Below are 24,683 nucleotides of genomic sequence, written 5' to 3'. Positions count from 1 at the left end.
ATAACATTCTTAATCTTTATTTCACCATAGGGTGAAAACAGGCCTATATTAGTGTGCCTTGGTTTATCCATTTGGTACCAACTGCGGTGGTTAACAGTAACTAAGGGGAAGGTGGGGGGACAGCTTTGCTTTCCAGGGGGTTTATCACCTGTTCTTTATTCTAATCTTTACGAATTCTGCATTTTGAGTTCTGAGCTAGAGGGGAATAGTTTACTGATACCTTTGTCACCTTACAAGTTACCATGGCCCTGCATATTTTTTGGTGGGTTATCTAAATAGCTGCAGATTTATGAAACATAGTATCATAGAAATACATTTGAAAAGGAATTTCATATTTTGAGGCCCATTTTCTTACTGATTTACGAATTTTACTATATTCCATGGGTAAAATGGTAGGCAAGGGCGAGGTGTTGAATTTTATTTGTAAATAACAGAGTTCCTTTCAATACTTGTGTTATTTGAGGAGCAATTCAAGCCTGCTCAATTCTTCTTGAAAGAGCTGATCCAACATCCCTGATGGTCTACCTTTCTATGTAACCACTTTCCCCAGGTGCTAACTCATTAGATTATGGTTGTGCTAGGAAAAGCAAACCTAGGTTCACTGGGGAGAAGTTTTTACCGGTCTTCTTTAGCCTGTCCCTCAGAGTTGGGTATTGAACAAAAGCGTGTAATTTTTTTTTTTCCGAATTAAGATAAGTCCCCAGTTTCTGCTGCTAATTGTTAAGAAAACTGTGGTTGAGTCACCAATGAAGTCTGGTTACTGAGAGGCAGAAAATACAGTGAAACAATTTTGTCTTTCCTTCTTTTTCTTTTTTAAATTTCAGATTCATAGATTTTATTAGTCATTGTTCTTGGTTCATGACACATTCTCATCATTGGTCTATGAATGTTTCACTTTGTTCATTTATAAGTGATACCACCTCTGAAAATAACATCCATCAGAATTAGAACATCATCAGTATTAATGTTGCTCTCCCATCCAGTTTTCTGCCTCCCGGAACCTATGGGAATTTTTTAAAATGCAGATAGGGAATAAAAACTTACCTTAGATTTATTAAAGAAAATATAGATTTGTTGGGCATGTATTTTAAGGTAAACGGTTCTTAACACTTACTGATTGTAAGTTGACTTACTAATTTTGATTTCTGCTAACTGCCACAGGTTAACAAGATGTTAGTAACTTCAAACCTGAAAATTCGTAATCTAATATAAGTAGAATGTGGGTTTAAGGACATCTTATCTCTTGGCCATATCACTCTTAACCTTTGTAGGTCTCAGTTTTTATTTTGTTCTTGAACGTCTTGGTTTAACTCTAATTTGTCTGCAGTTCTACTTGATGACTCTCTGGGAGCAGTAATAAAAGGATGTTGGCAGTTGATATTGTTTGGAGAACACTTTAACCAGAAATTTCATGTTATATCCTTTCATTCTAAATAGATTTATTGCCAGAAATGACGTTCTTCTCTAAGGACCAAATGACCCACTCTTCCCACAAGTGATGACTAATCTTGTGTTGAGAGTAGTTTGTTCAGTGGTTTACCTGGATATCAGAATTAACATTTATTCTTCAGTCCTTTCAACAGGTTTCGGAGCTTGAGGCAGGAACTGTAAATTCCGTAGATACTGACAGCCACACTTTGCATGATTTGATTATGATCATACATTAATGCTAGGGTTTTTAGATAAACAAGGGGCTTTAGTTACTCTTAAGATAAATCATTTGAGTATGTTTAGGGTTACAATGTAAGGATTTAATTCCATCCTCATGTCAGAAATTCATTTTTGATGTTTCTTATATGTTTTAGAGCATTTTAGGTCTATGGCATTATTTTATTTCTTTTGGTAATTATATTTGTCTTTTGTTCATTAAACCAGCATTTATTCATCCTCCACATGTCTCAAATCCTCCCCTTCTTTATTCCGACAGCTGCTGTTTTATTTATCTCAGACTCTGACCTTGTATCTTCCAGAATAGCACCTCCCAGACTATATGTGCATATGAAACAAGGGCCTCTTGTTAAAATGCAGATTCTGGTGTCAGTCTGTCCTGGCACCTGAGCTGCAAGCTTCCAGGTGACCCTGACACTGCCTCTGTGGTCCCCACCTCTGGTACCCCTCCCACTCATTCTGCATTCTGCTCTCAGAATTATTTTTCTGAGATAGAGATCTGATCATTTCACTCTCCTTCTCCAGACTTGATTGCCTATGGAAGTAAAACCCACACTCTAGTGTGAAGATCCTTAAGGAACAGGCCTGTCTTGTCTTCAGTTCTCTAATCACCCTCTCCGTTTTGGGGAGAGGCATTGATTGGTACTTTCTACACATGCCATGTTCTGCCTTACTGTGCATGTGCCAGGTAAATATTGCTATATTTTATTGTTGCCTCTTCAGAAGACAATATTGCAGGTATAAACTGGACAACTAGAACTTTCCTCTAGTGAAAATTATCCTGATAGAAAGGGAAGTGTTTGTGTCAAGCATTTCCACCTAAGCCAGAAGGGAATGTCTGTGAGTGGGAAGCAGGAAATGTAAAAGAAAGGAAATTCATAGTAGAGCTTGAACTGTTCGTATATGAGTGACATTTTTTTCTTTCTTTTTTTTTTTTTTGGAGTCTCAGCATAAAATTTAATGCAGATTTTATACTTTGCTCTGTAATATGACTGTTCTAAAAAATTAATGTTTTATATTGATTACTACTGAATAAAAGTGATCCATCCATACGTATCCTCTGGCTTCTAGGAATCTGGGCATACCTCCACAGAGATCTGCAATAAACTTCTCTCTGTCCTTGGTAAAGCCTTCCCGTTCTTATCTCTTCAAATGTGGCCTTTATCATAGTTTTAATTTGGTACTTCTGTTCTTTAAAAACACTAGGAAGCATCTGACTATAGCATCTTTAATCAAGAATCACATGGTGCTCTTTAATTTACACTGATGAGGGGGACAGAACCCCAGCAGGAATGTGTAACAGTATGTGAGCATACACAGTATTGAAGGAGTTGCTGGAGGAACCAGCAAAGTGGAACTCAGCTAGGAAGATTTTATTTTAGTTTAGTTTTTAAAGATTTTATTTATTATTTGTCAGAGCAGAAGCAGGGGGAGCAACAGGCAGAGGGAGAAGCATGCTCCTTGCAGAGCAGGGAACCCGATGTGTGGGACTCCATCCCAGGACCCTGGGGTCATAACCTGAGCCTAAGGCAGATGCTTAACTGACTGTCAGTTAAGGCATCCCTGAGCTAGGAAGATTTTATAGATGAATTTTTTTCAGGTAAAGGACCTACAGTATGGCTTGGCAGAAGGGAGGAGGGAAGACATTTCTTTCTGCTTAGGGAGAATGGTGCATTTGAGGGCTTGGTTGGGAGTGGTGGAGGTGGACCATTAGAGCTGTTAAAGCCATCAGCCTTTCTAGCCTAGAGCGCCTGGGCCAGTAGGAAGCAGCCCTGTGGGAAGAGACCTGGACGGGGTGGTTTGGGTTTCACTTCTGTCCCATCTTGAATTCGTGTTTCCCCATTGCTGCTATTTCTCTCCTTGGGTAAGCCCTTCAGAATCTCCCAGGCTCTTGTTTGTGTTTAACCCCACCTAGCACCCATTACCACTAGAATTCCTCTTAAATACACAGCAGCTAGGTTGGTATCACTGTGCCTCTCTTCAATAAAAATAACTGTAGTGAATCTCCATTGTCTTCCAAAGAAGAGCCAAACTCATTAGCTCAGTATGCATTTCAGCGATCAATCTTAGCTCACATTACTCCCCTCATAGTATCTACAGAATAGTTAAACTGAAGCTACCGTCCTCTTGGTGCCCTTGCTCCCGTTGTTCCCTGCACCTGGTTATGGCCTGCTTCTCCCCCCATTGTCACACGGCCTCAGTTTTCCCATCTCCGGTGCCACCATCTTCATGCAGTCTCTTAGGCTTCCCACAGCCAAAAGGAGTCCTTTTTTTCCCTCAATTCCCCTTGCACCATAGCACTTTTCTCTACCTAATAGTGCTAATTTGTTGGTTTGTCTGTCTTTTTTTTGTACTCTTATCTCTCCAAACTAAACTAAGCTCCTCAGCACTTCAGAAGTACTATATTATCTTAGATAGGGTGGGTACATAGTAAATATTGGTTGTATGCATGAATTCTGGCTAATTATAGTTCAGATCTTTGTTATCTCTGGTTGATAGAGTTTCTTGTTTTTCTGGATAATCACTAACTAGAATGTATAAAAGAAGTTTGCCAACAGAAATTAATAAACTAATAGAATAAGAACCATTGCTATAGATGTGTTATAATTCTGAAGGTTGTAATTAAGGCAAGCAAAATGTTTGCAGACCTCAGCCTTGTCTTTGAGTTTCATTCCCCTGGGCCTTTAAGACAGTATGAACCTTTTCAGGTGAATGACTTCAGGGTAGTTTGTATTTTGCTTATTTGTGTCAGTTAGTATGCTTAGCAGTTTTTTGTCCTATGAAGGTTTTATTATTATTATTTTAAGATTTATTTATTTTAGAGAGTGTGCAAGGTTCAGGGACAGAGGGAGAGAAGCTCAGGCAGACTCCCTGCTGAGCACAGAGCCCACCACCCCACCGCCAGCCTCCGTGTCACAACCCTGAGATCCCAATCTGAGCTGAAACCAAGAGTCTTGACATTTCACTGACTGTGCCGCCAAAGCGCCTCTGTTTTAGAACAGGTTTTAGAGTGAGTGCTTACAAACTTGGGAATTTTAAAAAATAAAATAACAAATGGAACCATTATAAAATAACTTACAAAATTATTTTACAGAATTATTTTATTACAATCATTAGAAAAACTTTAATGTTTTTATAGTAGCAGCAGACTCCCCTGTTAAGTATGCACTGCCGTGTAATTGGTGTTTAGGCCAGAAATTGTTTCTTATGCATGCCTCATGCTTTCAGAACCATTAATATGAGCCTTCAAAGTTTTGTTTTCCTGTGTTTATAGATCTGGTTATGAGCCAGTCAAACCGTAAGCAGAGCAGACCCTTGGAAAATGGCTTGCATGCAGAAGATAGCATCTTGGTTGAAATGGTGTGAGCAACTTTGTATCCCAAGAGTTGATGACTTAGATTCCATCATCTTAGAAAATCCTGGTTTAGAATGGGAGATTGAAAAGAGAAATAGCATCTCCCAAAATTTCCCATTGTCACTTTTTGTCCCAGTGGCTCCTTCTCAAGTTAGCTTTGTGGCATTTTCTGCTTGAATCCCAAGGAAAGCAAATACGTCTCACCTAGGATTAAACCGTTAACATAGACATTACCTCACTTCTCTCTAGATGATGTAAGATTAATCTCAGTTCTGGCAATCTCCTATCATTAGTCACTTAAGTGTAGCATCCTCAAAATAAGAGTTGCTAACTCTGTTGCTCACTACCAGTGCTTTTTTTCTTTTCTTTTCTTTTTCTCTTTCTTTCTTTCTTTCTTAAAGATTTTATTATTTATTTGACAGAGACACAGCGAGAGAGGGAACACAAGCAGGGGGAGTGGGAGAGGAAGAAGCAGGCTCCCAGCAGAGGAGCCTGATGTGGGGCTCGATCCCAGAAGGCCGGGATCATGCCTTGAGCCAAAGGCAGACGCTTAATGACTGAGCCACCCAGGCGCTCCTACCAGTGCTTTTTTTCAATAAATATAGTGGTTCTTTAAAGCAATTGCAGATGATTTACCTGTTAAAACTGTTAGGGGAATGAAGAATACTTTGTAATCAGTTGTGTATTTGCTACTTGATTCTCTTGCCATTAAAGTAAAAGGCATTATAGCATATTTATGTAAGTTAAGCTCTTTGATAATTATGTAGCTAGCATTGACTTATAAAAAGAGATATGTGCTTCTTCTGGTGTGCAGAAAAAGGGAATGCAGCAATGGGAGAAGTAAACTCCGTCGGAAAACAAAAAGTTGAACTCGTTACTCTTCTAGCAGTAACTGTGGGAGGAAAGGCAGAGTTTGTCCATGGCACGCAGTTGGCTACACTGACCCTGTAGTGGCTTGGAGAGAGATGTTGATAGTGTGGGTGATAGGAAGCAGGGACAGGTGGATTTTAAGAAATCTCTGTCTGTGTTTGATCTCAGTCTCCCTGTCCTCCTCCATAGGAGTTAGAAGCAGCTCTTCACAGAGATGATGTGGAGTTTATCAGTGACCTGATCGCCTGCCTGCTTCAGGGCTGCTATCAACGAAGGGATATCACGTGAGTAATCCTGATTTTACTACGTATTTCATAGAAAGAACTAATTATCCAGCTGCACTGATGTTTCATGTCTCCTATAACAAACCAGAACTGATCGTTTGCCAGTGGTATTTACCACTGGATTCTCCAGCTCTGTGTTTGGCTACTTCTGCAGTTGAGTTTTGATTTTATTATAATCCCTGAGTTTCTTTCACTCTGACAAGTCTATATCCCTTAGTCTCGGATCCACCAGTTAACATAATCAAGTGTAGAATTTCTTCTTCTCAATATATGCCTTTCTTTCTGATTTTTACAGAAATTACAGCCTCTTGCAGTATTGGTAGAATGTTGCCTAACAAATTAAAGCTAGATTTTACTACATTTTTACCACTTGAGTATCTTTTATTGTTCACATAACCAGTAGCATAATTTTTAATATGGAGCTTCTAGGCTCCCTCACACAATAACTGCCAAGTAAACAGCTCTCCTAGTACATTTGACATGTGTAGACATTTGGAGCAAAGTTTTATCTGTGTAGACGAATAAAGGGTCTTCCTGATAAGGCCTCATTCCTTGTTTTCACCCTAACTTGATGTCCATTTTCTTTGCTACTATGTTTCTGTACAGGGCAGAACTCTATAGAGCCAACTCTTAAACAGCTGAGACAAAATAGTTTTCCAGTTTTCAGCCCTCCAGTGCCATGCAGGGCAGGGGTTTGGGGTGTTACGGTTTATATTTTTCATACAGTTAAAGATGGAATCTCAAATACTTCTGCTGTATTAAATCTACTCTTAGGTATCTGCTAGGCCTAATACTAATGTGCAATAAACCTGTCGTTACAAGATGAGTATGAGATTGATGAAATGCCGTTTTCTTCAGGGTAGAAGTTTGCATCCCTTCAGGGGCTGCTCCTGGACTCACTGTGTTAACGTAATGACTTTTTCTCCGAGAATACCCAGGTGGTTATACTAGACAAAGAATAGATGAAAGGTGGCAAATCCATCTATTGTTTTACTACTTGAGCATGATAATTAAGTTCTTCCATTCTTTATTGGGATATGGTTTTTAAGCACAGTTGTAGGCATACTGGGATATAATTTTACATTTTCATATCTTGCATTCATCCTGACAGTTATTTTTTTTTTTTTTTAAAGATTTTATTTATTTATTCGACAGAGATAGAGACATCCAGCGAGAGAGGGAACAAGCAGGGGGAGTGGGAGAGGAAGGAAGCAGGCTCATAGTGGAGGAGCCTGACGTGGGGCTCGATCCCATAACGCCGGGATCACGCCCTGAGCCGAAGGCAGGCGCTTTACCGCTGTGCCACCCAGGTGCCCCTGACAGTTATTTTTCTTAAACCATCTTTCCTTTAAATATTATCGTCAAATGGTAGCTGGACGTTTGTGTCTAGCTTTTAACTGTTGTAAACAGGCTATAATGCATGGCCTTGGACATAAAAGTTTATACACATAGTGGATTATCTCCTCAGTTTAAATTTCTGGAACTGTGATCACTCACAAGAAATGTCCATTTAAGATTTTTAAAATAAATTTGCCAGGCTGCCCACCACAGAGATTGCTCCATTTTAGCCTTGAGTCTTTATAGCATGAGGGTATTAACCTCCATCTGGGCATTGCCCACTATTTGCTGGGTAGCAGGCACTGGTAGAACAAATGACACCCTCAGGGCCTTCATGGCATTTACAGTAACTACTGGGTGTGGGAGAGGGAGGTCCACTAAGAATTACAGTAATATTTATGTAATTATAAATTATGTAATTATTGTAATAAGTGTTCTAAAGTAAAAATACAGCGTGTCAACAGAGCGTATAACCTTATATGAGAACACAATATGTGAACTGAGCCTTCATATTTGGGCTTCCTTTGGCCAGGGCCCGTATTTTATAAAGTACAATAAATGAATGAATGAATGAACAAAGGAAACCTCTGAAGATTTGCAGAACAAAGGAAACTCCGCTGAAGGAGTGATAACCCTAGAGCAGAGCCTAGAGATTATAGAGTAGAAGGTCCCACGTGGATCAGATACATGATTTCTTTGAGTGGCACAGTCTTGGTCCCCGAATGTTAAATTTTAATTTGTTGCCAACATCTATAATGAGATTTCACATTTCAAATCCCAATTTACAGCTTTTAGAAAATATATGATGGTCTGCGACCCATGCAGACAACCATCAGCTGGAGGGCATACGGGGTCTGGTCTGCTTCAGGACTCAGCACTCCTGACTGGTTGTCACTCATCACCTGTCGTGTTCATATCACCTACCTTACATATCTTTTTTTTTTTTTTTAACCTGTCTACTGCACACATTTCAGTTCAGGGAATTCAGTAAACACAATAGGAATTGGAGCTTAATAGGCTTTCTAGGCTGAGTTAAGAATTTAGGGGTATCAACATAAAAGCAAGGAGAGCAAGGGAGTCAGATTGTGTATTTAAGTAAGCATCCTGGGCAAGAGGGAAAGTAGAAAGACCAACTAGGGGCTAATGAATTAAACGGGGGAGAAAGGAGACAGAGTGACACTATTATGATGGTACAAGTAACTGGACATGGTGTCTCTAATCTTGACCAGTCTGATAGGTATAAAGTGTTTTAACTTGCATTTCGTTGATCGTTCTTCACATGTTCAATATCTTTTCTTAGGTTTATTGGGCACATTTGTAATCTTTGTATACTTGACCTTCTTGTTAATATACTTGGGTCATTTTACTGGTATGTTGAAGATCAGGGAAAATAAATACCCATTTAAAATTTGTGAGGCTCTCTTCGTCTAGGTTCTTCTATTTCAGTCTTGCACAAGAGTGTTCCTTACCCTTGTCAGCTCTGACATTGCCCATAACATGCCAGCCCCTAGGCGCTGGTAGGGTAAAACAGTCTCCTATCTCTTGTGGAGCTTATGGTCTTCAGTGTGGGACAGTGGAGATAGAGGGGACAATCTGTGGTTGAAGATTTAAATAGCTAAAGTCGTATCATCTGTGGAATAAATCTTTCCATCCCTGTTGGCACGTGATATCTCTTTGATCTTTTCCTAATTTTTTGCTCATGCTAGAAACTGCTTGGTTCTTTCTGATTGTACCTGTTAGTCTCTCTTGGCTCTGATACCACACTGTGTCTCCCTAATATATTCACTAGCTTTGTGACCCTGTGCCTCAGGTTTTTCATCTATAAAATGTGTTTAATGATAGCATCTGTACTTGTTGGATTATCATAAGGTTGAAGTAACATTGTGTATGTGAAACAGTAGGGATATTGTCTGGGACACAACAACTAATAACATTTGAGTGATTATTCCTTTATATTATATTTTAATGTTTGATGAGGGTACTCCTTCTCATTAATCTTTCTGTTTAAAATGTGTCTTAATCTTGCTTCTTCATTCTTACAGAAAATAATTACATTATCTCATCATGTTCATAAGAAATCCCCTTATCTTGATTAGAGTTAAATGAACCTGTGAATAAATTTAGGCAGAATTGACCTCTTCACAATATTGAGATTGCTTTTTTATTCAGGCTCTTTCTATTACTCGGTAAAAATGTATACAGCTTGATTCACTTAGGTCAGACACATGCTTGAATATTTTAATTTTTGTCACTGTTAGGAGTTGAATCCCATTCATATTGTACTTTGAAAATAAATTTTTCTGTATAGATCTTGAATCTGCCCAGTTTGCTGATCTTGATTATTTTTTAATTTGATTCTCTTCTCATTTTCTACGATCATCGTCCCTCTCCTTTTGGTATTTGTATTCTTGTCTGTGTCATGCTGTACTAGTTATCCACTGCTATGTAACAATACCCTAAAACTTCACCAACTTAAAGCAACAAAAAATTATTATATCATAATTTCTGTGAAGAATCTGGCTTCAGTGGGATGCCTGGGTGGCTCAGATGATTAAGCATCTGCCTTCGGCTCAGGTCATGATCAGGGTCCTGGGATCGAGTGCCACATCGGGCTCCTTGCTCAGCCGGGAGCCTGACGCTCCCCCTGCTTGTGCTTTGTCTGTCTCTCTCTGTCTCTGACAAATAAATAAATAAAATCTTAAAAAAAAAAAAAAAAAGAATCTGGCTTCAGCTTAGCTGGGTATGTCTAACATAGGATTGCTTAGAGACTGCAATCAAGGTACCCAGGACCTTGACTAGAACTACAGTCCTCTCAGGGTTTGACTGGTCAGGTATCCATGTATTTGTTTTCTTTTGCTGCATAACAAGTTTCTTCAAACTTAGTAGCTTAAAAAATCCATTTATCATCTCACAGTTTTGTAAGTCAGGAGTGTACATGTGGCTCATCTGGATCCTCTGCTCAGTTCTTGCGGGGCTGTCATCAGGGTGTCATCCAGGCTGTGTTCTAATCTGGAGGCTTAACTGGGGAGCAATCCAAGTTCATTCAGGTTGATGGCAGAGTCATCTCTTTGCAGTTGTAGGATTGAGGTTCTTATTTCCTTGCTGGCTGTTGACTGGGAGCTGCTGTCAGCTCCCACAGGTCATCCACAGTTCCTTTGCCACATGGCCTCTTACTGTATAGCTGTTTGTGCCTTCAAGGCCAGCAGGAAAATAGCTCTTGTCTTCCAGGAGAGACTCTTACATGATATAATCATGGGAATGACATTCTTTTGCCATATTCTGTTGATGAAAAGCAAGGTATGGACAGTCTATCATACTTAATAGGGGGAGATTGTACAAGGCTGTGAATCCCAGGAGGCAGAAATCATTTTGGGCCTCTTAAAGGCTTTCTGCTATAGTTGCTTTTATCGTATTGACTGTATCTTCCAGAACAAAACTAAATAATAATGGGTAAGATGTATACTTCTATCTAATTATATTTACTTAGTTATTAATATTTCATAAATTGGATATTTTGATAGATTTTTTTGTGTGTGGACAAGGACCAATTAATTGATTTTTGGATGATCATATTTGGTTTTAATGGATCCTGTAAGTATATGTGTGTATTTGGATTATATATATATGAATTATATATAAAAATAATATATGTATATGAATTACCAATGAGAGGTTTTGGTTTGCCCCATTGTAAATGGGGGTAAATGACTGTAACCAGCTTGTTCCTCATTTAATTTTATTCCTCTCATATTTACCATTAGTCTCCACCATAAATTATAGAAAAAGTATATACTTTGATAACGTTTCCTATAAAAGTAATTAGTTTGAAAATAATGGATATTCTGCAGAATATTTTTAATTTAGATGCCACCTTTTCCCGTCATTCATTCTATTTTCACTTGTGTTCATTTAATTTTTTTTCATTGTGAAGTAAAGAAGAGATGGTATGAGGTGATCTCCCTAGATTAATAAGGTCCCATTTATAGGGAAGGAAACATATCCAGACAATTTACTTATCAGGTCATGTAGCTAGCTAGAAGATGAATAATTCCCACATCAGCAAGATGAAGTACAAAGATTTGAAAGAACGGGAGATTTAATATTAAAACCTGAATTTTAGGCCTATAATTCAGACCCTTTTGTGTTTTTTCTTCTTAATATAAAATTAAGGAATTTTTGCAGTATAAAAAAGAAGGTGTTTCAAGAAACAAGTGTTGGTGAGGATCTGGGGAAAAAGGAACCTTCGTGCACTGTTGGTGGGAATGTAGACTGGTGCAGCCACTGTGGAAAACAGTATGGGGGATTGTCAAAAAATTAAATTAGAACTACCCTATGATGTAGCACACTACTGGATATTTACCCAAAGAATACAAAAACACTAATTGGAAAGGATATATGTACTACAGTAGCCAAATTTTAGAAGGAGCCCAAGTGTCCATTGATAGATGAATGGATAAAGAAGATGTGTGTAGGGGCGCCTGGGTAGCGCAGGCATTAAGCGTCTGCCTTCGGCTCAGGGCGCGATCCCGGCATTCTGGGATCGAGTCCCGCATCGGGCTCCTCCGCTGGGAGCCTGCTTCTTTCTCTCCCACTCCCCCTGCTTGTGTTCCCTCTCTCGCTGGCTGTCTCTCTGTCACATAAATAAATAAAATCTTAAAAAAAAAAAAAAAGATGTGTGTATACATACAGTGGAATATTATTCAGCCATAAAAAAGAATGAAACCTTTCTTTCTCCCATCTTTCTGTGCCACCACAATGGTACACATGAATGTCTTGGCAGACGCTCTCAAGAATATTAACAATGCTGGAAAGAGAGGCAAACAGCGGGTTCTTACTAAGCCATGCTCTGGAGTCATCGTCCAGTTTCTCACTGTGATGATGAAGCATGGTTACATTGGTGAATTTGAAATCATTAATGATCACAGAGCTGGGAAAATTGTTGTGACCCTCACGGGCAGGTTAAACGAGTGTGGAGTGATCAGCCCCAGATTTAATGTACAGCTGAAAGATCTAGAAGAATGAAGTCTTGCCGTTTGCAATGACATGGATGAACCTAGAGTATAAGGCTAAAAGTAAAGTCAGTCAGTTAGAGAAGGACAAATACCTTTTGATTTCATGCATATGTGGAATTTAAGAAACAAAACAAATAAATGAAGATAAAGGGGAGAAACAAACCAAGAAACATTCTTAACTATAGAGAACAAACTGATGGTTACCAGAGTGGGGAGGTAGGTGAGGAATGGGTGAAATAGGTGAAGGGGATTGAGAGTATTAGACTTATCATAATGAGCACTGAGTGTATAGAAGTGTTGAATCACTATATTGTACACGTGAAACTAATATGACACTGTAAACTATACTGGAATTAAAATTAAAAACTTAATAAAGTTTCAAAAATACAGCGTTTTTTTTTTAATGACCAAATACAGTATAGATTGGGAGTCCCCATCCCTGTCTGAAAGATGGGGTACAGGGTAAGCTGTACTGACTAGGTTCTATTTTTCACATAAGTATACCTAGAGGTAAAAATAGCATTTATGTATTTCAGAATGTATTTTTCTCATCAAAGTTGTGTTGGCTTAGCAGTCACTGGGTGTGCAAATGCCTCGTTTCATTCTGTCATCTATTCCTTCTGCCTCCTCTCCACAATCTACTTTTGTAGACTGTATAGAAGCCAGGGACAAGTTCAAACACTGCATGCTCCCCTTCCACAGTGCTGAGTTATAACAGCTTTTATAAACAGCTTTTATAAATATACGTTTCCTCCTTATCACAGCATTGTGTCAGTTACTCCTACAAGATTTCCTTTGAAGTGAGGGATTAATTAATTAAAAAAAAAAAGACCTCTGGGGCGCCTGGGTGGCACAGCGGTTAAGCGTCTGCCTTCGGCTCAGGGCGTGATCCTGGCGTTATGGGATCGAGCCCCACATCAGGCTCCTCTGCTGTGAGCCTGCTTCTTCCTCTCCCACTCCCCCTGCTTGTGTTCCCTCTCTCGCTGGCTGTCTCTATCTCTATCTCTGTCAAATAAATAAATAAAAATCTTAAAAAAAAGACCTCAGTCAAATATCATAAAATTTCAAATACTTGTTGTAATGAGGAAGAGAGAAAGTTTTTCCCCTTCCCTGTTGCCAGTAGCTACTTCTNCCTCAGTCAAATATCATAAATTTCAAATACTTGTTGTAATGAGGAAGAGAGAAAGTTTTTCCCCTTCCCTGTTGCCAGTAGCTACTTCTTTGACTTTTCTGCTTTTGAAGGAAAATATGAGAGTTTCAGATGGATAGAAGGGAAAAAAGCCCAGGGAGCTCAGTGTTCTCAGTATTCATTATACTTTGGTACAGTGTGTAGTGTGTGGCAGCACAGGTCCTACCAGTAGTGATGAAGAGATCTTCCTTAAAAAGCAGAGCATGCTATTCTGCAATGGGGCAGGGAGGTAAGCAGTTTTCCAGCATTTTTGAAACCACATTCTGCTGAACACACCTGTAAGACGGAGGAGTACTGTGGAAAACATAAGCAGTAATTTTTACTTGTTTTTGTTTGTTTTTAAAATACAGATGAAATAAAAATATTTCTGGATGACCAAATAAATTTGGGGACTGGCAGCCCCAAGATTCAGAATTAATTGTTCTGGAGACTGGCTCTCACCTCAGCCTTTTAAAAGCTTGTTATTAGTGGGACACCTGGGTGGCTCAGTCAGTTGGGCCTCTGCCTTCGGCTCAGGTCATGATCCTGGGATCCTGGGATCAAGCCCTGCATCAGGTTCCCTGCTCATTGGGAGCCTGCTTCTCCCTCTGCTCCTCCCCCCATTCATTCTCTCTCTCTCTCTCTCTCTCTCAAATAAATAAAAAATCTTTTAAATCTTTTAAAAAACACCTTGTTATTATTGGTAGATAATATACACACGGAAAATTGTATAGTCTGTAGTTATACATCTCAGTGAATAGTCACATTCTGAACACATCTGTATGATGAGCTCCCAGACAAGAAAGACCACTATAATGGATTTTACTTTTTCCATTGAAAGGAATTGTGCAAAGTTATAGTCATTCTGTCCCACAAGTGGTATCCACTAGCAGTCAGAGTGAATGTATGCTTTCTGAAATTTGACTTTCATCTCATCCTATAAAAAGAGAAATTTGGACAAATGAATGCTTGCCTTTTCTGGTTCTGAGATTCACCTGTTGTGGGGAGCTAAGGCAGTTACTTAATTTCTTTGTGCATAACCTGCCTCATCTCAGAATGATAATAGTACCCACTAAAGTTATCATGAAGAGTAAATAATTCATGAGAAGCCTTAGAATAGTCTCGAGCTACTAATAAATACCAATTTATTATATCAGCATATGTAGAAACAGTCTCACAGTTTCTAAATGTGCTGAGTGGAAGGTAGACACGGATGCAAGCAGGTTTCCATCTCTTACTACTTTGGTTTGCACATTTTGAAACTGGGGTCAACAAACTTTTTCTATAAAGGCTTAGAGAATAAATATTTTGCGCTTTGTGTAAATGATACGATCCGTTAGAACTCCATCAGCATAGTGCAAAAGCTGTGAATACTTAAATGGCCGATTGTGGCTGTGTGTTTTTTTGGTTTTTCTTTTTTTTTAGAACTTTATGTATATTGAATTTAATAATATTCTCACGTGTCATGAAATAGTACTGTTTTGCTTTTTTCCCCCCAATCATTTAAAAAAGAATGGTTTTTTACATTTTTAGCTTATAGGCTGTTTAAAAAAAAAATGAAAAAGACATTCAGGCCCACAATTCATAGTTTGCCAGCCCCTGTTTTTAGAACACTTAAAAAGATTACTATTTTGGTTTGCACTAACTCCTTCTAACCTTTAAATGGCACATAGAACCCCCTTTTGTTCTTTTTTTAAAAGATTTTATTTATTTATTTGGCAAAGAGTGTACAAGAAGGGGGAGAAGCAGGCTCTTTTCTCAGCAGGGAGCCCAAGGTGGGGGTGGATCCCAGGACCCTGAGATCAAGACTTGAGCCAAAGGCAGATGCTTAACCAACTGAGCCACCCAGGAGTGCCACACAACCCCCCCCCATTTGTTAATTGTGTTCTCCAAACTGTTATTAAGGATGACGAATTTGAGGCACAGAGAGGTTAAATAACTTGTCCAAGATTACACAGGTGGTTACTGATATAGGACAGATTTGGTCCCTAGCAGTGTAATCCTAGACCTCCAGCCCTTACCCACAGCGCCATGCTATCGATGAATTAAAAGAAAAATGTTAAAGAGGTTTTCATCTAAAACAAGGAGTTTTAACTATTTTTGAGCTGTGTGCTTCTTTGGCATTCTAATGAAGTCTGTGGACCTCATTTAAGAATATGATTTGAAATCGCAAAATAAATAGTATTAATCCTATTTAATTCACTTATACTGAAATAGTAAAATTATAATAAAACAAATTTTTGATACGGCAGTGTGTTTATTAACTCATCAACATACTGTAGCAGCAGGCTTTATTTTTTATATTTTTTTATGATTTTTTATTATATTATGTTAGCCACCATACAGTAGTACATCCCCGGTTTCCAATGTAAAGTTCGATGATTCATTAGTAGCAGCAGGCTTTATTTTTGAAGATTAGTATCTTAATCTTCCAAGTATTCATGATTCTAAATGGTTATTTTGAGATATTTATGGTATCTGTAATGTGTGTGAAAATATTTTATTTCTTTTGACCAAGAAAAATACATATGCTAATGTTTTCCGCCCTACATTCATAATTGAACAGAATGTAAAATTTCAGTCAGAGGCTAGTTTAAAGGTAATATTTTCTCAGCCAGGTTCATGGGCCACCTGACTTTTATCTGTGGACCTCTGCTTTAAGAGGTTTTTCAAATCTCAAACTAATCCGCAATTCAATCAGTGTCTTAGAAGTAAAAGGAACTTTATCATTAGTACAGTTTGCTTTTTATCCTGTGGGGAAACTGAAGCAGCAAAATTGTATCTAAGTCATCGGACTCTTACTTCCACACATGTTCTGTTACGCTGTTGTGATATTTGCTCTCACATATGTCTAAGCATTTTCTGGGTAGCTCGGCGGGTAGCAAGTCTTTGGTTTGGCTTGATGTTATTTGTATTGTTTAGGAATTTGTTGTGCCTGAGTCATGTCCTCCTTCCTCACCTGCAGGGAGTATGTTCCAGGACCCCCAGTGGATCCCTGAAACTGTTGATAGTATTGAATGTATTGAACCATGTATATGATAAAGTTTAATTTATAAATTAGGCACAGTAAAAACTGAAATTTAAATACTTAAAAATAAACGTAGTAAGAGACTGACAACAATAAAATAGAGCAGTTATAACAGTCTGCTCTGATAAAAGTTATGTGAATATTCACACGCCCATGATGCTCGCGCTCTCAAAATGTCTTACTGTTCTGTGCGCACCTTTCTTATGATGGTGATGTGTGATGATAAATTGCCTACATGATGACATGAGGTGAGTGATGAAGCATTAGGCTGCTGTTGATAAGTCAGAAGGGGGCCATCTGCTTGGACCTCTGGTAACTGAAGCTGTGAAATGTGAAACCACAAATAAAGACAGAACTGCTGCATCTGAATGGGTACTAGATGGCGGCAGTTGGACTGGAATTCTGTGGGATCCTCTGTGCCTTTGTGTGATCCCTTCCCTTTGAGTGTGGGTAGGATCTGCTCCTAACCAATAGAATTTGGGAACACTGATGGGATGATACTCCCCTGATTCTTTTATACCTTACAGGACTCCTTCTCGCTATCAGATGCTGTCGAGTTGCTTTGATGAAGTAAGCAACCACATTGGGACAGCTCACTTGGCTAGGGACTGCAGTGGCCTCTAGGAGCTGAAGGTCAGCCATATCACAGCTATACACATAACCATGGGTAAATCAAGCCAGAAAAAAATGTTGAGCAAATAAAGCAATTCACAGAAGCATATGGACCAGTGATTATGTTTCTACAAATGTAAAACAAGGAAACTAAATGAGGATAAATATACGTGGTTACCTCATAAAGAAAATCAAGGGGGGTTGCCTGGGTGGCTTAGTGGGTTAAGCAGCCAACTCTTGGTTTCGGCTCAGGTCATGATCCCAGGGTCCTACGATCCAGCCCTGTGTCAGGGGCTCTGTGTTCAGCAGGGAGTCTGCTTTCCCTCTCCCTCTGCCCCTTCCCCCTGCTCATGCTAGCTCTCTCACTCTCTCTCTCATAAAGAAAGAGAAAGAAAATCAAGGCAGTGAGTAACACAGTTCAGGAAAATGATTCTACCTGGTAGGAAGGGAGACTACTGTAGCTAGAGAAGTAGTGATTCTCAAACCTTAGGGAATATCAGAATCAATCAGATGGCTCGTTAAAAGACAGATTGCTGACCCCCCCCCCAATCTAATTCAGTAGGTTGGGATGGGGCTGAGAATTTGCATACAATACAGGTTCTAGATGATGCTAATGTACTGGTCCAGGACCCTCCTTGAAGTTCCACTAATCTAAGGAACGGCTAATTTTCTATTTCTTAAGCTTGATGGCAGACCCATGGGTTCTTGTTTATTTTGTTTTGTCCTTACAGTTTCTTTGCTGATTTACCCCCATCAGTATAAAAAACTTAAAAGGAGAGTAACAGACTTTGTGTTGGTAACATACTTTTTATGGCTGTCGAAACACTCCATACTTTTCCTCCTGTTATTCTCCCTGGAATTGCAATTCTCGCCCGTTGGTTTTATGAGCCTGTATCAGTAAAAATACTGTGGGCATTTAAAGTGATTCATCAGCTGGTTCTCAGCAGCCTTCTTTTTCTTCTTTGAGAAGTAAACTAACCTAATTGAGCATGGGATTGGAAATCAGGAACTTCTGGTTTGCTCTTAGCTGTCGAAGTGAAGATAGGATTGCATCAAACAGTGTCTTGAGCAATGGTTTAAGCCCTATAAAAATATCCTCCATTAAATGCTCATTATGATAATATTTGACACCAAAAGGTTTTTTTTTCTTTTATCACTTTTAGTAGAGTGCTTTTTTGATTACCTAGACTAATTTGTGCTTCAGTGTGGTCTTTATTTCGCTTTCTTGTGGCTTCCACTCAAAGCAGAAACTAGTAACAATCATAAATTTTACTTTGCAGCATTAATTATGTACTTAACATTCTATAATAGATTCTCTAAAGACTCTTAAACATTTAGTATTTGGGGATCCCATCTGCCCTCTATAGAAATATTATTTATCTTTTTGGAAATTACAATACTTCTGTGAAACAAGTCCATTTAAACTCATCTTTATTAAGATATAATTTAGATACAGTAAAATTCACACAATTCAAGTGTACAGGCTTTTGTTGGACAAATGAATATACCATGTTGTCACCATCCTTTTCAAGATAATAGGACATTTCCATTTCTGCAGAAGGTGACCTTTGCCATTAACTCTATCCCCACCCCTCCAGATTGCACCCCAGGCAATCACTGATCTGATTTTTATCACTGTAGATTAAGTTTTACCTTATTCTAAAATTTTATGAGTTGGGTCATACAGTATGTACTCTTGCATCCGGTTTCTTTTTGTCAGCATAATGTCTGTGTGATATTCATTGATACTGCTGTTTGTATCAGTAGTTTGTTCCCTTTCTGGGAGAGGGAGTCTAAATTGTATTCCACTGGGAAAATATATCACAGTTTGTTTATCTGTCCACTAGTTGATGGACTTGTATGTTGCTTCCAGTTTGCGTCTGTGATGCGTAAAGCAGCTATGAACATTTGCATACAAACGTTTTTGTGGGCATATGTTTTCATTTTTCTTGGGAATTGCAGGGTCATATTATAAGAGCATAGTTAAGAAACTGCCAGACTATTTTCTAACTGTTGTGAAGCATTTATATCCCCACTAACAGCATATTGAACAGTCCCGTTGCTCCATATCTTTACCAACATTTGTTGTTTTTAATTTTAACCAGCTTTTAATTTTACTGAGTCTAGCGTGTATAATGTGGTAACTCATTGTGGTTTTAATTTGCACTTCCCTGATGACTAGATATATGAGTTATAAATATTTTCTCCTGGTGTGTAGCTTGCCTTTACATTTGTTTTTCAGTGTATTTTGAGAAATGAAAAGTTTTTATTTTGTTGAAGTCCAACTTACCAGTTTTTTCTAATATGTTTTATACTTTTTGTTTCCTATGTAAGAAATCAGGACCTACCTTAATGTCAAGAAAATTTTTCTTCTAGGTGTTCTTTTGGTTTTAGACTTTTGCAGTTGGCATTATGATGTGTTTTGAATTAGTATTTGTATTGGGTGTGAAGTAGAAAGTCAATGTTCTTTTTTCCCCCTTATGAATATCATATATATTCAGTACATTTCTGGACTCTCCGGTATTCCATTGATCTGTATGTCTTATATTTACACAAATACCAGATTGTAAGTTTTCCATCTTTGGGCAGGGGTGTTTTTTTTCATTGTTTTTATTGTTCTGAGTTTGTTGCATTTCCATGTAAATTTTAAAACAATATTTGGGAGGGAGGGGAAAGAAGCATCCTGCTGGGACTGTTGACAAAAATTTTGAGCAGTGTTGGATTTCCCTATCCTTAAACGTGATATATAGGTTTCACCATTTGTTTATCTTCTTTAATTTCAATAATATTTTGGTGTTTTCACTGTGAAAATATTGGACATGTTTCCATTTGCTTCTAACTAGTTGATATTTTTGATGATACTGTAAGTAGAATTACTTTACGATTTTTATTTATGTGTTTATTAATTGAGAGAGAGCGTGCCTCTGCACCCATGTGCGTGGTGCATGAGCTGGGAGCGGCAAAGGGAGAGAAACTTTTAAAGCATACTGTGCACTTAGTTCAGAGCCCAATTTGGCATTCATGTATCCACCCATGAGATTGTGACCTGAGCCAAAACAAATAGTTGGTCAGTTAACCAACTGAGCCACCCAGTGCCTCCCAAATTTTTATTTCCTAACTATTTTCCCCTAGTATATATAAAATGCTGTTGATTTTGTATATCGACCATGTTTTTATAAGATTTACTTATTTATTTTAGAGAGAGAGTGGGGGGAGGGGCAGAGGGCGAGAATCTCAAACATACTCCCTCCTGATCATGGAGCCTACTGTAGGGCTCAATCTCACCACCCATGAGATAATTATTTTTTTTTAAAGATTTTATTTATTTATTTGAGACAAAGAGAAAGAGCACAAGCAGGGAGGAGGGGCAGAGGGACAGGGAGAAGCAGACTCCTGCTGAGCAGGGAGCCTGAGAAGGGACTCAGTCCCAGAACCCTGGGATCATGACCTGAGCTGGAAGCAGATGCTTAACCCCCTGAGCCACCCAGGTGCTCATCACCACCCATGAGATCATGACCTGGGCCGAAACCAAGAGTTGGACACCTGACCTACTGATCACCCAGGTGTCTTGACCATATTTTTATAATCTTCCTGAATTCACTTTTTAGTATTACTGGTTTTGTTGTAGATTCTTGATGATTTTTTATGTACTCTACAGTTAAAAACAGCTTTGCTTCCTCCACTCCATTCTATGTCCCTTATACTTCCTCTTTTGTCTTACTCTACTTGCTAAGACTCAATATATATTCTTTTTTTTTTTTTTAAGATTTTATTTATTGGGGCACCTGGGTGGCTCAGTTGGTTAAGTATCTGCCTTCAGGGGCGCCTGGGTGGCATAGCGGTTGAGCGTCTGCCTTCGGCTCAAGGCGTGATCCCGGCGTTATGGGATCGAGCCCCACGTCAGGCTCCTCTGCTGTGAGCCTTCTTCTTCCTTTCCCACTCCCCTGCTGTGTTCCCTCTCTTGCTGGCTGTCTCTATCTCTGTCAAATAAATAAATAAATAAATAAAATCTTTAAAAAAAAAAATTTCTGCCTTTAGCTCAGGTCATGATCCTGGAGTGCTGGGATCGAGCCCCGCATCAGGCTCCCTGCTGAGCAGGGAGTCCGCTTCTCCCTCTGCCCCTCACCCTGTTCTTGTGCTCTCTCTCTCAAATAAATAAATAAAATCTTGTTTTTAAGATTTTATTTATTTATTTGAGACAGTGAGTGACAGAGCACAAGCTGAGGGAGAAGCAGAGAGAGAGGGAGAAGCCACTCCCTTGCTGAGCAGGGAGCCCGAGATGGGGCTCAATCCCAGGACCACGGAGTCATGTGATCTGAGCTGAAGGCAGACGCCTGACCAACTGAGCTACCCATGGACCCCTCAGTATATATTCTTTTAACTATAGGGGGAAAGTGTTCAGTCTTTCACTAGTAAATATGAAATGTTGTCTCCTTTGCATATTGCTGAATGTGATTTGCTGATAATTTGTTGAGGATTTTTGCATTTATGTTCATAGGAATAATGGTCTAGTTTTATTTTCTGTATATCTTTGTCAGATTTTGATGCAAGGATTGACAAGTGTTCTCTCCTGTTTTTTGAAAGAGTTTGTGTGATTTCTTTCAGATGTTTCCTTGAGGGACGCCTGGGTGGCTCAGTCAGTTAAGCATCTGCCTTTGGCTCAGGTCATGTTACTAGGATTCTGGGATTGAGTCCTGTATCTTTCTACCTGCTGCTCCCCGTTTGTGCTCTCTCTCTCTCTGTCTCACTCTCTCTCTCTGACAAATAAAATAAAAATAAAACAAAAGAAGAATATTTCCTTGAATATTTGGAAGAACTGACCACTGAAAATCTTTGGGTTTGTAGTTTTCTTTGTGCCAGCTTTTGATTATTATTGATTCACTTTCTTTAATAGATGAAGTCTGTCCAGGTGTTCTATTTCTTAAGTCCTTTTTTGTAAGTTATTTGGCATTTTTCAAAGAATTTGTCTATGTTATCTAAGTTGTAAAATTTATTTCTGTAATGCTGTTCATAATATTCTCTTATCCTTTTATTTTTTTATTTTTTTTTTAAAGATTTTATTTATTTATTTGACAGAGATAGAGACAGCCAGTGAGAGAGGGAACACAAGAAGGGGGAGTGGGAGAGGAAGAAGCAGGCTCATAGCGGAGGAGCCTGATGTGGGGCTCGATCCCATAACGCCGGGATCACGCCCTGAGCCGAAGGCAGACGCTTAACCGCTGTGCCACCCAGGCGCCCCTCTCTTATCCTTTTAATGTGTGTGATTTGCAGTGATAGCTTTGCTTTTCATTCTTGATATTATAATTTGTTGTTTCTGTCTCCCTCTTTATTCTTTCTGTGGGTTTATCAGCTTTTCAAACATTTATTAAGGAACCAGCTTTTTACTTGACCTACTGTTTGCTTGTTTTCCACTTTATTGATTTCTTATTTTTATTTCTCCTATTTACTTTGGCTTTATAGATTGCTCTTCTTTTTCTTCAGTCACAGTACTGTTTTTGAGACTTTTTGCCCTTTCAGTTCAGGTGGTTAATGCTATAACTTTCCTTCTAAGCAGTGCTTGGCTGCATCCCACATATTTTGACATACTGTAGTTTCATTATCATTTGAAACATGTTCTTCTTTATATTTCTTCTATGATCCTTGGGTTATAAAAGTGTGTTATTTAATTTCTGGATATCTTAGTGTTTTGATTTCTAATTTCCATGTGTTCAGATAATCTAATCTATGAGATTTCAATCTTTTAAGATTATTGAGGCTTCTGTGTCCCAGCCTGTGGTTTGTCATAGTGAACATTTCATACGCACTTGAAAAGAATATACTGTAGTTTTTGTATATACTAGTCTATAAATGTCAGTTATGTCACTTGTGGTATTTTTGAGATCTATGTCCTCAGTGGTTCTTTTGTCTACTTGGTATATTAATTAGAAAGATGTTAAAAATACCTGCCTATAATTGTGGATTTGTCTGTTTCTCCCTTTACTTCTGTCATTTTTTGTTCTGTGAATTTGGAGGTTCTGTTGTTAGATACATACATGTAGCCTTGTTATGTATTCCTGGTGAATTGGCCTTTTGTCTTCTTCGAACTACTTTGTTATTGTTCATTCTGCCTACTACCTATCATTCTGCCTAATTTTCTATCCTTCTGTTGTTTTTATTTTTATATTTAAATTGTATCTTATAGATGATATCCTATCGTTGGTCTTGGGCTTTTTCACTCAGTCTGATAATTTCTGCCTTTTATTTGGGATGTTTAATCCTTTTACATTTAATGCAGTTGTTGGTAAGATTGGTTTTCCACTTATTCCTCTGGGCTTTTTTTTTTTTTTAAGTGTCCAATTCATTGGTTTTTAGTATATTCATAAAACCGTATAATCATTACCACTATCTAATTCCAGAGCATTTTTATCACTCCCAGAAGACACCTAAAACCTGTTGGTTGTCACTCCCCATCTCCTCCAACCTCTAATACTAGGCAACCACTAATTTGCTAACTATATTTTTTCCTGTTTTAGGTATCTGTCATGAGGGTAATCATACAAGGTTTGCCTTTTTGTGTCTGGCTTCTTTGACTTAGTATGTTTTCAAGGCTCTCTGTGTTGTAGCAGCAGTCAACTACTTCATTCCTTTTTATGGCTGAAAAATATTCTCCTGTTTTGATTTTATTTATCCGTCAGTTCTTGGACATTTACATTGTTTAAGCTTTTTGGCTATTGTAAATTATGCTGCTATGTATGCACATTTGCGTACATATTTTTGTGTGGATGTATATTTTCATTTCTCTTAAGTGTATACCTAGAAGTGGAACGGTTGAGTTATATAGTGATTCTGTGTTTAATTTTTTGAGTAACATACCGTACTTTTCCAAAGTGGCTGCACCATTTCACATTCCCACTAGCAGTGTATGTGGGAGTTCCAGTTTCTCCACATCCTAGTCTTATTATTATCTGTCTTTTAATTTTCCCTGTCTTTGTGGGTGTGAGGTGATATCTCATTGTGGGTTTGGTTTGTGTTTTCAAATGACTGATGATGTTGAGCATATTTTCTTTTATCTTTCTGATTTTTGTTCCTCTTTTGGCCCTTAAGTGCTTTCTTTATGCATTTTTTTTAAAGATTTTATTTATTTATTCGACAGAGATAGAGACAGCCAGCGAGAGAGGGAACACAAGCAGGGGGAGTGGGAGAAGGAAGAAGCAGGCTCATAGCGGAGGAGCCTGATGTGGGGCTCGATCCCATAACGCCGGGATCACACCCTGAGCCGAATGCAGACGCTTAACTGCTGTGCCACCCAGGCGCCCCCTTTTTGCATTATTTTTGTTAGTACTTTATTTCTTCTGTTGGTTTTCTGTTT

General features: G+C 38.6%; 1 protein-coding gene across 6 annotated transcripts in view; it reads left to right on the top strand.

Annotated features, from left to right (window-relative positions):
- LOC100466191 (cat eye syndrome critical region protein 2) overlaps positions 1–24,683 on the top strand; it is a 171,137-nt gene that overhangs the window by 95,113 nt on the left and 51,341 nt on the right. For all 6 annotated transcript variants that reach the window (XM_034644892.1, XM_034644895.1, XM_034644894.1 and 3 more), the window contains exon 2: positions 6,083–6,177. In XM_034644892.1, coding sequence (XP_034500783.1) covers positions 6,083–6,177 — 95 coding nt within the window. The remainder of the gene's footprint in view (positions 1–6,082; positions 6,178–24,683) is intronic.

The sequence above is a fragment of the Ailuropoda melanoleuca genome, chromosome 16 (assembly GCF_002007445.2).
Source record: "Ailuropoda melanoleuca isolate Jingjing chromosome 16, ASM200744v2, whole genome shotgun sequence".
NCBI classification, from domain to species: domain Eukaryota; kingdom Metazoa; phylum Chordata; class Mammalia; order Carnivora; family Ursidae; genus Ailuropoda; species Ailuropoda melanoleuca.
This window is presented reverse-complemented; position numbering and strand designations above follow the sequence as displayed.